The sequence below is a fragment of the Hydra vulgaris genome, chromosome 05 (assembly GCF_038396675.1).
Source record: "Hydra vulgaris chromosome 05, alternate assembly HydraT2T_AEP".
Classification (NCBI taxonomy): Eukaryota; Metazoa; Cnidaria; class Hydrozoa; order Anthoathecata; family Hydridae; genus Hydra; species Hydra vulgaris.
The window spans coordinates 37905001-37923387 of NC_088924.1; the positions used below are offsets into that span (position 1 = coordinate 37905001).

The 18387-nt window shown below is 28.5% G+C and overlaps 1 protein-coding gene across 1 annotated transcript in view; it reads right to left on the reverse strand.

The window, feature by feature from the left end:
* Positions 1 to 18387, reverse strand: part of LOC136080836 (serine-rich adhesin for platelets-like) — an 82286-nt gene that overhangs the window by 34269 nt on the left and 29630 nt on the right. Inside the window, 1 exon segment of the mRNA XM_065798094.1 lies at positions 6099 to 6232. Coding sequence (XP_065654166.1) covers positions 6099 to 6232 — 134 coding nt within the window.

Sequence of the window (18387 nt, forward strand, 5' to 3'; positions counted from 1 at the left end):
TCAGAGAACTTAGAAATATATTCTATATTTACTAAAAACACGAATAATGATATTATTAGTAATAATAACAACAAGAATATTTTAATTGTTAAATATATTTTAACCATTAATCAATTAAAATAATATTTTAATATTAAAAAATCTCATTGGAAAAACTTTTTAAAAAAAAATTTTTAGTTTTGAAAAACTTTTTTTTAAATAACTAAGAGGAACAACAAAAATATGATCCTAAACTCATTAGAAAAGATAAAACGAAATAATTTAACATAGTGCACATGTAACTCTAATTTTTAAAGTGTATTTGATATACTTGTTCACAAAAATAAGAAATTAGTCAAAGAAAATGGTTACTATAATTGAACAATAAAAAATTCAAGGCTAAATTTTTTAGAACCATAAAGAACACAATGTTCTCAAAAGAAATATATAATGTAATCAAAAGAAATATCTAAAACAAAAAATAAAAGTTTTAGGATGATCAAATATTCATTTAGGTATTTAGATAAAAATTAGCTATGCTTGTTGTATACACTATTGAGGTTTAATGGCGAGAAACAAATAGTGAATTATCATTTCAATTATACAGCAATGTTGTAAAAAAAATAAAATATTGCTTGATATCATGACCCAGAAAAATCTTTTGGGGTATTATTGTACTATCATTGGTGGTTACTAAATCTGGTTACACCGTCCGTGGAAGAAAATCCATTTTCAAATTAGCATAAAATTGCATTAAAAAAACTGCAATACATTTATCTCTAAAGCAATAAAACTTAAGTTTTTATAAATTTTACTTTCATCCACCTCATAAATATTGATAGGTGGTGTTAGATAAGTTGTCTTAGGAAGAAAATAAAAAAATGGTTGCATTTTTTAAAAAAAAAGAATATATGAGTTTTCTGTACCAAAAAAATTTTAAATCGAAATTGCTTTTTTATAAAGTATCATGATAAAATTCTGTGAAAAAGCTTGAGCATAAGTTGTTCAATCCATTTTTTCCATAGATTTAGCATCTGAATTAACAAACAAAAAAAGCTAACTCAAGCAAAAATTAATGAGGAGAACAGGAGGATTGTTTGCTTCATGTGTCTTAGCAAGGCTAGTCGCTTTTTAACCAGCTTTATGAAAGAAAAAGTGCAACAAATTCTGAAGCAGACAATTGACTTTATTGATCCATAAGTTCCAACTGGCATTTGTGAGCATTGCCGTTTCAACCATAGGAGGCTTGAGGATGGAAACCTTAAAACCAAACCACGGCTGTTTGACTTAAATAATATAGATAATAAACTTATATCATATCTGATATAAGTTTATTATCTTTATTATTTAAGTCAATATCAAAGTTCACCCTGTTACAAAAGATTCAATTTTTAATTGTTTGATTTGTTCAGTTGGCAAAGCAAAACACAATTCTTCACATCCAGTCTCAGCGACACAGAAATCTGAAACAAATCAGAACTCAGTTGAAAGAAGATGCTCTCGATGCTTTTTAATTGTTAGCAAGAGTCTCCCACACAATTGCTCAAGGTCTATCTTGCAAAAGAATTTAGCAGAAGTCAAGTCAAAGGACTCTGTGGCAGCTGAAAAAGTTGCAGCATCAGTCATTGCCAATAAGGAAATTTCACCCCATGGAACAGTTTGTCTTGGTAGACCTGAGGGAATAGAGGCCACTTTATTCCAGCTCTTCCAGGTAACATTGTATTAGTTAATTTAAAGTTTTAGCTTCATATTTTAAATCTATGTAAGGCATATTAATGTAAAACCTCTCTTAATTATTTTCAAGTTTCATCTTCAAGAGTAAGAAGATATTTTAACGAAGGACCGGAATAAACAGCAAAAGTTCTTGTTAATGTGTGGCACAACACAGGGCTGTCCAATTCTGGTGTGAAAAAGCTGATGTCAACACTAAATCAAGTTGTTCCAAGTCAGATTGTTGAGAAGAACCTCCTCTCCAAGTTTGATCAGTTGAGCAAAAAACTTGTAAGTCATTTTAACAAAACTTGGATGAAAGTTGCAACTGACAAAGGCACAAATTAGGTGGTTTAACTTGTTATTCATTACAAAGGCTTGAAAGTTCTTTGTCAGCAAGTTCTTGAAACTAGAAACCTCTCTGATGACTACATTGTTAAGCTGGGAGTAAATGATGGTAGTGGTTTTTTAAAAATAAGCTTTGGAATCATGGAAAAAGATTCAGCTTCACAATCTCCGCTATCAAATCACTTCTCACCAATTCTCTGTATAAAGATTCTGGTGTTAAGCGTCAATTACTGATTGCCATTTCTGATAATCTCCAGGAAAACTTTAGCAAAGTCAAGAAAGTTTTTGATCTGCTGAACCTTGAAGAACTTTTATTTGTTTTTTCCAGTGATATAAAGCTGTTAAAAATCATTTGTGGTCTACAAGCACATTCTAGTGAATACCATGATCTTGGTGTGACATTTCATCAAAAGATCTTGCAAAGTGTGAACCTCTAAAAACTTTTGGATTAATCAGTAGAGATTATCAAGTACTTAATGTGACATCATAAAAGCAAAGTTCATTCAGAAACTCTGTTCATGCACCCACCATCTATGCTTCAGATGAATCCTTTGTCTTTGATGTGCTTCCACCCATGGAGCTTCATCTGTTGCTTGGTGTTGTAAATCATCTTCTACAGCCTGGCTGGAAATGAATGCAGGAAGCTTTTGGAGAGATTGGCCCAGCAGCACTCCTTCTTTCCAGTTGTTCCGTTTATTGACACACTAAGAAAATTTTGGAAGACTGAATAAGGGCAAATTTCATATGTGCGAACTGGCATAATTGCGAATGGCACAAGTGCAAACTGGCGTAAGAGTGAACTTGCATAAGTGCAAACTGGTATAAGTGTGAACTAGTTGAAAAAACTGGCATAAGTGTGAACTAGTTGAAAAAACTGACACAAGTGTGCCAAAGTGCATAAGTGCGCCATAATTGCGCCATAAAACGCCATTTTGGCATAAGTGCGCCAAAAGAATTTGCAAAGATTGGCATAAGTGCACCTTGACATAAGTGCAAACTGGCATAAGTGCAAAGCAGTTGTAAAAACTGGTCTAAGTGCAAATCGGCATAAATGCAAACTGGCTTTGGTGTGCCAAAAGAACTTGTTAACATTGGCATAAGTGCGAACTGGAACTGGTAATTTTATTCGGTGCACTTATGCCAGTTCACACATATGCCAGTTTTTGCAACTGCTTTGCACTTATGCCAACTCGCACTTATGTCAATTTTTGCAAAATCTTTTGGCACACTTATACCGATTTGCATTTATGCTAGTTTTTGCAGCTGTTTGGCACTTATGCCAGTTTGCATTTATGCCAAAGTTTACAAACTCTTTTAGCGCGCTTATGCCAATTTACACATATGCCAGTTCGCACACCTATACCAGATTTTGAAATGCTTCGCACTTATGCCATTTCGCACTAATTCAGCCTCCCAAAAAATTCAATGTTGTCCATGCTTGTTTTGGCAATGCACTTTATTAAAGTTATTTTTATAAAATTGAGCAATTCAGAGTCTCCTATTTATAGCACGCCACCAACACTCCCAAGGTTCGTGCTTCATCCATCACCACAATAGCTCTTTGGGAATTTATTCAGAGTAATAACTGAATCAAAACTGAAGCACTTTATCTTTTGACAAAGATGCAAGAGACCAAGCAACCACCTAGAGTATGAAGATAGACTTCAAAAAGGCATCACAGACTTCAACAGCAAAAAAATTGATTAGGAACATTACAAATCAGTTTAGACATTTTCCTCAAGAAAAAACAATTAGAATTGAAACTTTGTCAGAATTAAAGAAAATTGTTATTTGTCAGTGAATTTATTGCATAAATATTTTTGTTTTGTTTTTGGGATGATAAAAATTCTTGAAACCAGCTTTGTTAGTTGCTTATCAATGTGATTTTATGCAAAATTTGATAATGGATTTTCTTCCACTGACGGTGTAACCAGATTTAGGGATATATCCCAGTATTTTCCCAGTAAAACACCCAATTGTACTACAATAATACTCCCGAAGGATTTTTCTGGGTCATGACATCAAACAATATTTCAATTTTTTACAACAGTTAATAAGACAAGAGTAATAGAAGAAATCATTTATTTAGTGATTTAATTAAACTTGCTGAAATTTTAGATTGGTAGCAAGGCAACATTTAGAATAAACTGCACTGATTTGAAATCTGCATTAATTGGCTAAATCAAACAGAGTAAAAAATTTAACTTTGTCATAACAAGGAAGGCTAACTGAACTAAAGTTGAATCACTGGAGATAAGAAAAGAGCAGATTTAATAAAATTTTTTTGATCATAAAGAACATAATTTATGCTTTTTTTTTTTTTTTTTGTAATATCTTTTAAGACAATTTAATAATTCTTAATGCACATAATGCAGAAATAGTGTTAGACAATTTGGCTTACAATAAGGTTGGTTTCAAATCCACTTTATGCTTCTAAGTACCACAACTAACCTGTTTATCCCTGCACTGGCTATGTTTGATAAGGTTTGTATAGCGGAGTTAATAAGGTTTGTATTGTTTAGAGTTAAGATAACTATTTTAACAAATAAAATTGAAAAAAAAAATTAGTAGCCTTCTTGATTATCATGTAACCTTTTTTATCTGAGATAAATGAGGCAAATTTTATAAAAATAAACAAGCTGAAAAACAAGCTTTTACATCAAAAGCAGAGAATTTAATAAAAAGTTGATACCAGGAATGTGGTAGTATCTTACAAAGCAGACACTTTACTTCTACACTGCTGCCATATTAAATCCACTGTTGTTGACCTCAACACTCATATAGAGAAATTTAATTAGACTAGTAACTAGATAGAAATTTTCAATTATATGCATTATTTTATTAAAGAATAACTTTTTTTAACTTAATTAGTTTTTCATTATCTTTTTTTATTATTATTCGCTTTTAATTTATACAAATTAGTTTTTTACTGTTATAAGATTTTCAATTAAATATTTAATTTATTCTTCTGTTTATGTTTAGATTAAAATAACATATACTGCTTAATACTTTTGAAGATCTTTTCTTTATTATAGATCATAAATATCAAACATTTATGATCTATAACAATTTATTGCTTAATTCAGGTAAAAAAAAACTTTGTTAAAACAATCCGAATTCGTAATAACATACCAAGGCCCACACTTGTGGAACTCATTTCTTCCAAATAATAGTAAAACTATAATTTTAATTCAGACTTTTAAGTATTTAAAAAAAAGTAGTTACTTCATTATTAGGTATCTTAAATTTTTATATTTAAATATAATAATTAAAATAAAATATTCTCTTTTAACTTTCAACTTTTGCTGCTGTTAAAAAGAAATATCACTCCTTACATCATTACTTATTTTTAAATTTTATATATTTATTATTTTAAGTTGGATTGTATTCAGAAAATTAAAAATAAAACAATAAAAAAAATATAAAACTTTTTATTTAAAAGTATTTAATATCATTTTACTGAGATTTTATTATTTTTTGTCATATGCATATTATTTTCGATATGTAAATGATACAACGGGCTAGATGATAAGACCTTTATCATCTGCCAGCTCCCGTCACATCTTAACTAAAAAATATTGTAAATAATGTACTATGAAGATGACAAAATATTAAAAAACAAAAAAAACAAAAAAACAAACATGTTTTTTCAAAGTTAAAGGGATCCCAAACCTCCGAGACATGTTGTGTTCATATTAAAGAGAATGATAAAAAAAAAATGTTTGGACTAAATTTTTTTGATTAAAATAAAAGAATTTTTGTTATTAAAAGTCAATGACGTTATGTACTAAAATTCTTAAGAAAAAAAGCGCTTGAATAAACTAACAAGTCTGAAGGTTGTGACCTGTATTATGCTGGCTTTTGGGCCTACAATAAAACGGAAAAGGCAAGCATAGACTGAAATAAAAAAGTTAGTTTTTATTGGTATTCATTTATTCTTTTGTTTTAATCAAAAAAATTTAGGCCAAACATTTTTTTTATCATTCTCTTTAACAGGAACACAACATGTCTCAGAGGTTTGGGGTCCCTTTAAATTAAAAAAGAATAAAAAATTCACTTACTAAAAACGGTGAACTTGGTATATCACCATTTAACAGAGTTAAGGCATAAGTATTCCAAACAGAGTTTGTTGATAATGTAAATTTGTGAGATTCTATTTCACTGGAATCTGTTTTTAGGAACTGGATTGTTAAATCTAAAAATAAAACAAAAAAATTTAATAGATGATATTGAATTTTCATTTCATAAAATGTCTAGCCAAAAAAATTTTAACAAATATGAGTAAAAGTTCCGGGTAACAAAAGAAAAACTATTTAAACTAAGATGAAAAATTTAAAATTCTTGTCATAATTTAACTATTAAATATATTTTACTCAACTCAGTTTGAATAGTTTTTCTATTCTTACCTTGAACTTTTACTTATATATATATATATATATATAAATATATATATATATATATATATATATATATATATATATATATATATATATATATATATATATATATAAAAATATATATATATATATATATACATATATATATATATATATATATATATATATATATATATATATATATATATATATATATATATATATATATATATATACATATATATATATATATATATATATGTAAATTATGTTAGTGTATTTTACAAATAGAGTGCTCAATGTTCTTAAACAACAGAGCAATAATAAATTAGTAAAAAACACTTATCTAACTTTTATCTAAGTTTACAATAAGTTTCACCATTGCTGGATCATCAGGAAGCGTTCTCTGGGGAGTTCTCAGGAAGAGGAAGAACTCTTCCTGATGATCCAGCAATGGTGAAACTTAAAGTAGAAGATAAAAGCTAGATAAGTGTTTTTTACTGATTTATATATATATATATATATATATATATATATATATATATATATATATATATATATATATATATATTTATGTATATATATATATATATATATTTATGTATATATATATATTTATGTATATATATATGTATATATTTATGTCTATATATATATATGTATGTGCATTAGGGGTGTTCAGAAAAAAAAACTTAGAATTTAAAAAACCAAACCGTCTAGATTTGAAGCAAATATGTTTAAACTTACTCACAAAATTTTCAGCACCATTAAACCACTCTTTCCTTGCCCTCAAAGCACATGTTTTGAAGAAAAGGGACTCAAAAATAACTAAAAACGGATTACTTTAAGGGTCTTGAGGGCAAGGCTAGCATAAATATTTATAATACATTTTTTTTTCAGGGTTTAGATAAATATCTGTATTTTCGATTAAAAAAGTATGGTTTTTTTCTTTTTTCTCTAAAAACAGTATAACTTACATTTTAAATCGGCTAAAAAAACGTTTATTACGTGGTGCGGCGTTGTTTTTATAACCTATTCAACAATTAAATTAAATCTTTGTTATTTAAATTCATAATATAGTTTGCGCGGTTTTCAAGTGGTCCTTAAAAATAAATTATTAACGCATAATAATTAAAAACGGTTTTTTTCAAATTTACTGAAAATGTTGGTTTTGTAACATATGTGGATTTGTATATCACGATTCAATATTACTTATCAAATTTAAAAAATTTTTTTTAAATATTTCAAAAGATTTTGTAGAAGTTTTTTCTATAGTTTATCTAATTAATCTTTTAATTAATCAAAACTTTCAAAAATTTTAAACGAAGACTGTGTATGCCAGCATTGAGGTGGAAGTGAAAGGCAGTCTTTAGTGGATCTTTCTCAGTACCAGTCTATTTTCTGTTGTCTTTCTTTTCTTTCTTTTTCTTTCTTTTTCTTTCTTTTTATTTTTAAAGTGTTCAGTCTAGGGCATTTTAAATGAAAGAATGGCAAATTCTCATCCAGTAGAGCTAATGGAATCATAGTTGAGTCCAAGTACCAAGTGTGCTTGTAAAGCGAATCAAGCACAGCATCAAATACTTTTGGATTCCAACAAATATTTTTGAATTGAAGCATCTGATGGATAGCTTTATATCTAAGTTGGGGGCCTTTGACACAATACTCTTTTCTAAATACCACTTGGCATAAAAACAGACCACAAACTCTGCAATAAGCTTGATTTCTTTTTTGAGACCGTTGTTTTTTGAACGAAGCCAAGTTGAGAAAACAAAAGTTGCATTTTCAGATAGTAAATTGCTTTACCAAGAAAAAGAAATAGCTCCAGGTTTCCTAATTTTATAAACAGAAGGTGATAGATAAGTCACAACTAATTCAGTCAGCTCTCTTCTGTCATCATGTTATCTTCTCCTGAAAATTCATAGAAACTTCAGCTTTCACTCCTTCCAGTTAAACTTGCAAAGATCACTTGTGACATAATTAAAATTAGGATGTTTAAGTAGGCTCTTAACTATTTTTGATCCCGGTATTGCTTGCAGTTGTATCAAAACAAAGACCTCTTACTTTTGATTCAAGTTTATATTCCTTTAGTAGGTTCAAAATATTTGTATATTGATCCTCACCAGAAGAGGTAGTTAAAGGAGGAACATCTAGTTGCATCTCACCCTCAATGTTTACAAGAACTGCCTGCCTGTCAACCTTGAACTTTTTTGCTGCATTAATTTCATAAAGAGTTTTTCCATCAAAATATATAACATATGGATGAGGAAAAGCTTCTATTGCATTTTTTACATCCTCTTTTTCTAAGGTTGGCATATTTTCATTTGCTAATTTTATTTTTCTAAAGGCTGTTGATTTACTGCAATGTATATCTGTAAGTTCAACATCAGCTTCAGTTAAAATAGCACTTGTCGCTTTTTGCAAAACATTTGGCAAAACATCACTTAACGTGGCCATTAGGGCAACGTTCCCGGCATACACACCAATTGGAATTTCTGAAGTTAGATTAAGATGGTTCTTTATGATAATAGTTATTAGGCTTAAAATCAGAATCATAAGATGAATCACAAATCGAAATTGAGTTCAATTTCATAATTAGATTTTGTTGATCGCACATCCTTCGTTCTATTTATCATTCTAATACTCTCTGCTGTCAACAAGCATAAATACTATAAATTATAACAAAATGTTTTATAAGAAAAATACCACTTAATACTTTTAATTGTAAAGTTTTACCTTTCTACTAAATTACTTATCCTTTGTCATTAGAATAAACTTTCTTTCTCCTTACTGATCTTCCAAAAACATCAAGTCTTCAAGTTTATCTTTGTCAGACCTTTTTTTGTGGGTCCTAATAATGATCTTCAAATCTGGCTTACTTACCCAAAAAACTTTTTTAAAGTAATTCTTGAAGTTTTTCTAATTTGTTAAATCTTTAGAAGAGCCTTTTTTTTTTTTAATTAGAATACTGCTTGTCGAGTTTAATAATAAGATTTTTGAATAGTTGAGTGTCACTAACAACTTCAAACCCTGCTTTTATCCAAGGTTTCTTAACCTTAGCTAAAACACAGTAACAATCCAAATTTTCACAACTTTCAAATTTTTTACGAAGCAAGCACGTAACCAAACTGATTTTTTTGGTAGTTTTAGGCAGTATAGATTACAGGTATGCTAGATGTTGTAGAATATCCATGCCTGTTGGAAGTTGAATATCTAAATGCATATTTGTTTTTGTTCATTATATTTTAATGAGATAATTTGGATCACTCTATATCTTATATATATAATATACATTAAATTGCTCAAGTTTCTTACAAATTAGAAATCACCAGTAACTTATGGTTTAGCTGCTTTAATAACAAACAATTTCTTTTTTTATGAGATCTTAACTTAAATTTGCTTTCAAACTTGCACGTTTTGTTTCCTTTATACATATTTATTGCATGTTTAGTATTTATCATTATCATTAATCTAAATAACCAAGAATATATTTGTAAATATTATAAAAGCCTGAAAAATACTTAATATATTATTTAAGTATTTGCTATATTTTATATAGTTTTAGTTCACTTGTTAAACAATATATTATATCGTTTAACAAGTGAAATCAAACTATATAAAATATAGCAAATACTTAACACATTATATCTTAATTTGTGTTTCATATTGCTACTTATAAAATTACAAATATTGTAGTTATAAGTTAAGAACATACTCTTTTATTTGGTAATGGTATTAAACATACATAAAATGAGTAATTCTATTCTTATTTTGAATATATACATTTGCAAACTATATAATGAATCTAAATAACAAAGATTTAATTTAATTGTTGAATAGGTTATAAAAACAACGCCGCACCACGTAATAAACGTTTTTTAGCCGATTTAAAATGTAAGTTATACTGTTTTTAGAGAAGAAAGAAAAAAACCATACTTTTTTAATCGAAAAAACAGATATTTGTCTAAACCCTAAAAAAAAAATGTATTATAAATATTTATGCTAGCCTTGCCCTCAAGACACTTAAAGTATTCCGTTTTTAATCATTTTTGGGTCACTTTTTTTCCAAACATGTGCTTTGAGGGCAAGGAAAGAGTGGTTTAATGGTGCTGAATTTTTTTGTGAGTAAGTTTAAACATATTTGCTTCAAATCTAGATGGTTTGGTTTTTCAAATTCTAAAATTTTTTTTTTCTGAACACCCCTAATGTGTGTGTGTGTATATATATATATATATATATATATATATATATATATATATATATATATATATATATATATATATATATATATATATATATATATATACATATGTATATATATACACATATATATATACATATATATATATATATATATATATATATATATATATATATATATTATATATGTATATACATATGTATATATATATACATATATATATATATATATATACATATATATATATATATATATGTGTGTGTATATATATATATATGTATATATATATATAATATGTATATATATACACATATATATATACATATATATATATATACATATATATATATATATATATATATATATATATATATATATATAAATATATATATATATACATATATATATATATATACATATATATATACACAGGGTGGGGCAAAAGACTCGCTACCATTTTGATTGCCCATAACTTTGTTCAAAGAAAAGATAAGTAAGTTTGGTTTTCATAAAAAGTTTACTTAGTCTTTACATTTTTTTTCGTTATGATTGGAAAATTATATCGGTTAAATGGTAACCGTTATTCGCTATGCAACTCTAGGCTCTTTTTAAGGCATTTTTCATGACATTCTGTAACATTTCAGGGTGAATTTCTTCAATTTCATGACGAATATGATCTTTAAGATGATGAATCGTTTTGGGCTTATTGGCATAAACTTTTGATTTTAAAAAACCTGGTGCTGTTAAATCCGGAGATCTAGCTGGCCATGCTAAATCGCTATTTCGCGAAATTAGTCTTCGTGGAAAAACATCATTCAATAATTGAATTGTTGAACAGGCTGTGTGTGCTGTGGTCCCATCTTGCTGAAACCACATGTCCTCTATTCCTTGCTCTTCCATTTCAGGCGCAAGAAAATTTCGAAACATGTCTTGGTACCGTTCAGCAGTAACAGTCATTTGAACACCTTGTTCATTTTCAAAAAATAGGGACCAATGATGTTTTCAGCATGAATACCACACTATACAGTTGTTTTTTGTGGATGCAATGATGTATCATGAATTAATTGAGGGTTCGTTGTTCCCCAAAACCGACTGTTCTGTTTAATGACATAGCCATCGAGAAGAAAATGGGCTTCTTCGCTCATTATCAATTTAGACAAAAAATCTTCAATTTCACCAGACAGCCTTAGGATTGCATTACTGTACTGAACTCGTTGATTAAGATCTCTCTGTAGCAATTTATGGACTAATTGAATTTTGTACGCAAACATTTTCAAATCAGTTTTCAAAATTCGCCTTAAACTGCGTGCAGTAATGTGTAACTGGGAACCACGTCTCTGCAACACTATCGCGCACCAGAGCCACATTTTTAGCGTTACAAGACGTCCGTTGTCTTCCAGAATGAGGTCTGTCTGCTGTCGTACAGTACTGTCAAAAATTGGCATGTAATCAATAAATTGTGGTTTTGTGGGGCACTGGACTATTAGGATATTTTTTACGCCATTTCCGCTGACTGGCAATAATGGAACGATCACTTTCGATAAATATTGTCACTATTTCTGCTCGTTCTTGTGGCGTATATTTATCCATTATAAAACTGGAGCGTTTTATAATGGATAAATATGCACAACACAATGCTCAAAACTAAACTGATCTAAACGTCACATAACCAAGATGGCACGCAATCAAAATGGTAGCGGAACTTTTGCCCCACACTGTATATATATATATATATATATATATATATATATATATATATATATATATATATATATATATATATATATATATATATATATTAGGGGCTATTCTAGACTATTTCCGACAGCGTCAACCATATTTGGGCAGCTAAATTAAAAATTGAGGACATTTTTTTTTCTCACTAAAAAACGCCGGCAAATTTCCACTAAATTTGCCGACTACTGCCGCCCAAATTTTTTACCTATATATACCTATGGCCCCTATATATATATATATATATATATATATATATATATATATATATATATATATATATATATATATATATATATATATATATATATATATATATATATATATATATATATATATATATATATATATATATATATATATATATATATATATATATATATATATATATATATATATATATATATATATATATATAAATGTTTCAAAATAAAGACTTTTCAAAATTTCAACTAACATTACTTCTCATATGGTGGCTTATTCTAGATATTACTATATAAATTTTTTTTTTATTACATTTAGACATTATTAGGCCATTTTTGAGCCTTTTTTCAGTCAAACTGTGAGGACCCTATCTTAGAACCAATTTTGAAAAATTAAATTTTTGGGGCAATTTTATGCATAAAAATCAAAATGAAATTTAATCTTGAACTTCATTTGTTTAAATAATTGGTCAATCAAACAACTACATTTTCCAAAAATTTGAATTTCTTCTCCTTTTTTCACTTTTTAATAAGGTATAAACCAGTGATTCCCAAATTTCCAATGTCGCGACCACTTGATATTATTTGTCAACTTGTGGACTTGACCACAACAATAAAATTAATAAAGTTTTTCATTTTTCTGGCTAACTATTTTTTTTTTTTGACTTTTAAGAATCTAATTTTTTTTATAGATACCAATTTTTTTGTTAGAATTATTTTATAACTGATATATTATACTTATATAAAAAGCAATTTGTTATATGTTTTGTTTATTATTTGTGAAGGAATAAAATGTTTCCATTTTAAACATTTTATAAAGGCTCAACTTTAAAATTTCATTTGTATGTGACTCTTAATATTTTATAATTTAAAATTATAAAGAAGTACACTGTAAGTCAGAGTAATAGTTTCACTTAAATTTAAAATGGTAGAAAGAAATTTTTTAGAAGTTCTAATGGCAACCCCTGCCATATTGTCAGGCACCCTCTGTCAGGGTCAAGACCCACATGTTGGGAATCACTTGCATAAATGTTTTAAATCGCTTTTCACAAGTCTTTTTTCCAGAAATCAGGTGTTTGTAGTAATTTTAATGTTTAATGTTTTACAGAAATATCTCAAACAATAAGTTAGGGTTGTCCCTCTTTAATGTGACTATTTAAGGTTGTCTTTTTTTAATATTGGATGTTCAATAGCATTTATTATCATTTAACATGCCAGAACATAAAAAAATATTTTAAACACAAAGATTTAAAGAAAAACTTTTTCAAAACCAGTTTTCTTCGGTCTCTTACTTCTACTCTTGAATTTGTTAGCTATAAAGAACGTATCCTGTCGCTTTTTCTCATTTTTGGATAATTTAACCAGTTCCTTGCTAAAAATAAATTATGTGATATGTTTGTTGAAAGTAACTTTATTTTTTGCACTTTAAATTTAAATTTGATGAACTTTATAAAAAATATACCTGAACAAGTTTCACAGGCCTCTTGCTACAACCATTAACTACCTTTAGATTTTTGACAAAATGTTTTAACTCCAGATAATAGTTGTTCAGATTCCATGTCTTAACTGGAGTCTTTAACCACTAGAACTCTGCCTTCCCACAAACCAAGAAATGAAAACCAACTCTGTTCAGTTATTAATGAAACCAAACTAAAAGGCTTATACTGACAAAAATCAAGATAGTTCTGCTTTTCAAGTTCCACCTGCAGTCTGTGTACTGCATAATTTTTTGCCAACAGCAGAATTCAAGCCTTGGCATGATATACAGCGTCTTGGCAATCTCACCAAGGTCACAGACCTCTTCATCAACTAGAGCCATAACAACAGTAGGATAAATAATGGTTGGATCAATATACCAGGTGTCTCAGTGAGTCAATCACAGGTTTTGTCTACTTAGGTTTGACATCAGAGTACCTTGTCATCTGCCACAGAGCTTTTATATAAGAAATAATCTTATATGAAAACAAAATACTAAAAACAATCATTTTTGTTTGAACTTTAAATGCTTTGAATGATAAGGAATTGAAAATTGCAGCAAAAAATCCTGAAAGGGAGCGATTGCTGGAACACTGAGAAACCATTTAGTGTAAAACACTGCTGTGAAAAAGACCATGTCTTTGATTTCTTTATTCTCTTCGGCTCTGAGGTTAGGAATGTTCAACAGAACGAACATTTTCATAAAGTATGTCCTTTTTTTCAAAAAACTGGCAAGGTATACAGGTCCAAGTTTTTGGAGTCTGTATTGCACATCTCCAGACAGCAACATTACCATGCATTTAGCCAACTTAAGATAATCAGACTTTTAACATTTAAAGTATAAATATTTATTTTAATAAAAAGCTGTTAATCAAACTAAATTTTTGCATTGTGTTTTCACTTTTTGCAATAGTTAAAACATCCATAAAAAAAAATAAGATTCATTCTTTTCAGTTTTAGTTTGATTTATGATATTTATCATTTGTTTGTTGTGTACCGGGAGCTATACATATTTAACATGTTATCATTATTCTAAACTTTACTGGATAATGGACTTTTAATTATTTTTTCGCTGTTTAAACTGACATTAAAATTAATTTATAATTTAAAGTAAAGGCTTTCTTCACCGCTTTCATCTTTATATTGTTTTTAGAGAACTCACAAGTTTTCTTAAACTGATCCTGCAACCAGTTATCAAGGATATCCTTGATCTTCATTTTATTAAATACAGTAGAATCATGATCCAAAGAATTCCACATTAAGTATTTTAAACAGAGGATTTTTTGGTTCATTTGTGTTACTGCTTGGATAGATGTTCTAGCAGTGAACAATGCCTTTCATACAAATATGCGGAGGAGTAGAGATTTTAATGTAGTTATTTCAATGCTTCTTTTGTTTACCAGTATTAGATTTAGTAGTATCAACAACACATCTATGAAACTTGTCAGTAATCTCAAATTGTTCAAGAAATTTCATGATTGCTCTCTTGTACTTGAAGTGAGAGAAGGAATACCAAGTAGTTCTGTCTATCCATTTATCCTAATTATTTCAGCAACTCTGTGATGTTGTAAATTTTTCTGATATTATAAATTCTTAAACGATCTTGCTACCATAGTGTAAAATTATAGGGAATTTTGTTCTCTAATCTTCTCTACTTCTTCGGTAAAAACCTCTTCTACAGCTCTAAATGATGTTGCACTAGACACTAGAAAATCTGACACAGAGCCTCCAGGGTTGAAACTGGACAGAATTGCAAGGTGCTGTTTAGCAGACAGTCTCTTTCTTATTGAAGTAAATGCTGTTTTCTTTAGAATACCCTTCGAAAGGAGAAATGGATTTTGAGAATTGGAGAAAAGGACAGCCAGATTCTTCTTTGTCTAGACCTGACTCAGAATTATCATCATGACTACTTGGTGAATTTTCCAGGTCTTTTGTTCCAATTATTCCCTTTCGTTTTCTCAGCTGATCTAAGATAAATATATCTTCTTTGGCTACAGAAATTTTTCCTGATCTCCCTATTTCATTTACTAAAAAATTTTTAAAAACGTTCTGAATGTTTTAATTTTTTTTTTTTTAAATAAAAACATTCTGAATGTTTTTATGTTTATTTTTTTACTGTAAAACATGCACAAAGTGTTGCCACATTGACTATTTTATAGCCTGCTGCTACAAGGAAGTGCTGCTTCATCAACTATTTTATAGCCTGCTGCTACAAGAGAGTGTTGCTACACCGACTATCTTATAGCCTGCTGCTGCAAGAGAGTGCTACTACATTAACTATCTTATAGCCTCACTCGCAACGGAGTGCCGCTACATTGACTGAGGGTTTAGTTAGGGCAGGCAGTCTATTAAATAATAAAAAAAAGTTTTTATCAAATAATAAAAAAAAGTTTCTGATGATTAAAATAATTTTTTTTTTTTTAATAAACGTAAAACTGACATTTAATGGTAAACTAAAGTTTCCAGACACTTGGATTTTGTTTAACTTTTTAATTAAAACTCCCATAATTATTTCAAAAAAATTCAAATATCATATTTATTTTATAAAAGATACATATAGTTACTATTTAAGAAAAAAAAGGACAAAAAATGAAATAAAAAAAATACTAACAACACTATTATTATTAAACTGTCTTTTCGCCAAAAAATAACCCACAAGTTTTTATCACTTTTTTTGCGACCCGTGGCATCCTATTTATTAATTATTTTGGGTGTAATTGATAACCAGGATTCTTCTAATATCTACCACAGGTGCTCTTTGGATGTTGGGCATTTTTGTCTGACCTTTCTCTCCAATTCTTCCTACAGTAACTCTATTGGGTTCAAATCTGGTGATTGGGCCAGCCAGGTCATGTTTTTGAGGACACCATCATCCTATTGTTCCTTTATATAGTTCTTACATAATTTTGAGGTGTGTTTAGGGTCATTGTCCTGCATAAAAACAAAACCATGACCAATAGTTCTTAATCCAGAAGGTATAGCATTGTTTTCTAGAATTGTTTTATATTGTTTTTTTCATAATACCCTCAATTTTAACTAGGTCACCTACACCAGCTGAAGAAAAACATCCCCATACCATAACTGACCCACCACCATGCTTGATTGTCAGCACTAAACACTCTGGGACCATGTTTTCTTTGTTGTTCTTCTGATGTAAATTCTACGTCTTTGCCCAAACAGTTCAAATTTGGACTTGTCGGTCCATAGTATTTTTCCCCAGTCTTCTTCTGTCCAATTTTAGTGGTCTTTAGCCCATTGTGACCTTTTCTTTTTATTTCCAATCTGTAGCAACGGTTTCCTGACCGCTATATGGCCAGAAAGTCCAGCTTGTCCAAGATGCCATTTCGTAGTGGTTAATGAAATAGATTTTGAATGACTCCTATAAAAGCCTGAAGTTATTTCCGAGGCCATAAGTCTTCGATTTCTTTTACTCATCAATATTATACTATTATCTTCTGCTTTTGTTGTCTTCCGTGGTCTACCAGATTTTTTTTTGTTTTCAAAAATGCCTGTTTCTTTCCATTGTTTGATGGTATCTTGTACAGTACTTCTGGCAACTTTTAAGTTTTTGCAAATTTTACGAACTGAATAACTTTCTTTATGTAATGTAATTATTTCAGAATGTTTTGCAACCGTTAAAGAAGGTTTTTTACCCATATTTTTAATTGAATAGTCAAATTATAAAATTTTAAAATTTTTTTCAAGATCTTTTAATCCAACCGTCATTAATACCAAATGAAAACTAAACAAAACTAAATATTCTTAATCATTTTAGTCAGCTATCATTATATTATAAATATTTACTTCATGTTTCAACAAATAAATAACATTAACAAAACCAAACTCTTAAGAGTAATGCAACGCTATATATCAAGTTAAAATAAACAATTAAAAAAACCAATATACCCAATTACTGACCTCAAACTTACATAAACACTTAAAATTAGTGAGTTTAAGTATTATAAATTAATATTATTGATTAATTTAATGATACAGGATAGATTTTAGCTTTTTATATAAAAATATCAAGTGTCCGGAAACTTTTGGCCTGCAGTGTGTATATATATATATATATATATATATATATATATATATATATATATATATATATATATATATATATATATATATATATATATATATTGTTGAGTTGCTTTTGTGGGGTATTTAGTAAAGTACAAACAGCAAACCATTGAGGTGGTAACATTTTGCAAACCAAAGTATTATATTTTAAAGACCACAAATATTTTATAAATTTCAAATTTCAAAAATAAATAAATTTATACTTTGTAAATTATTAATACATGAAAAAAGATGGCACAACTGAAGGTTTATAAGTGTAAAAAATATTTAGAGTTGTAAG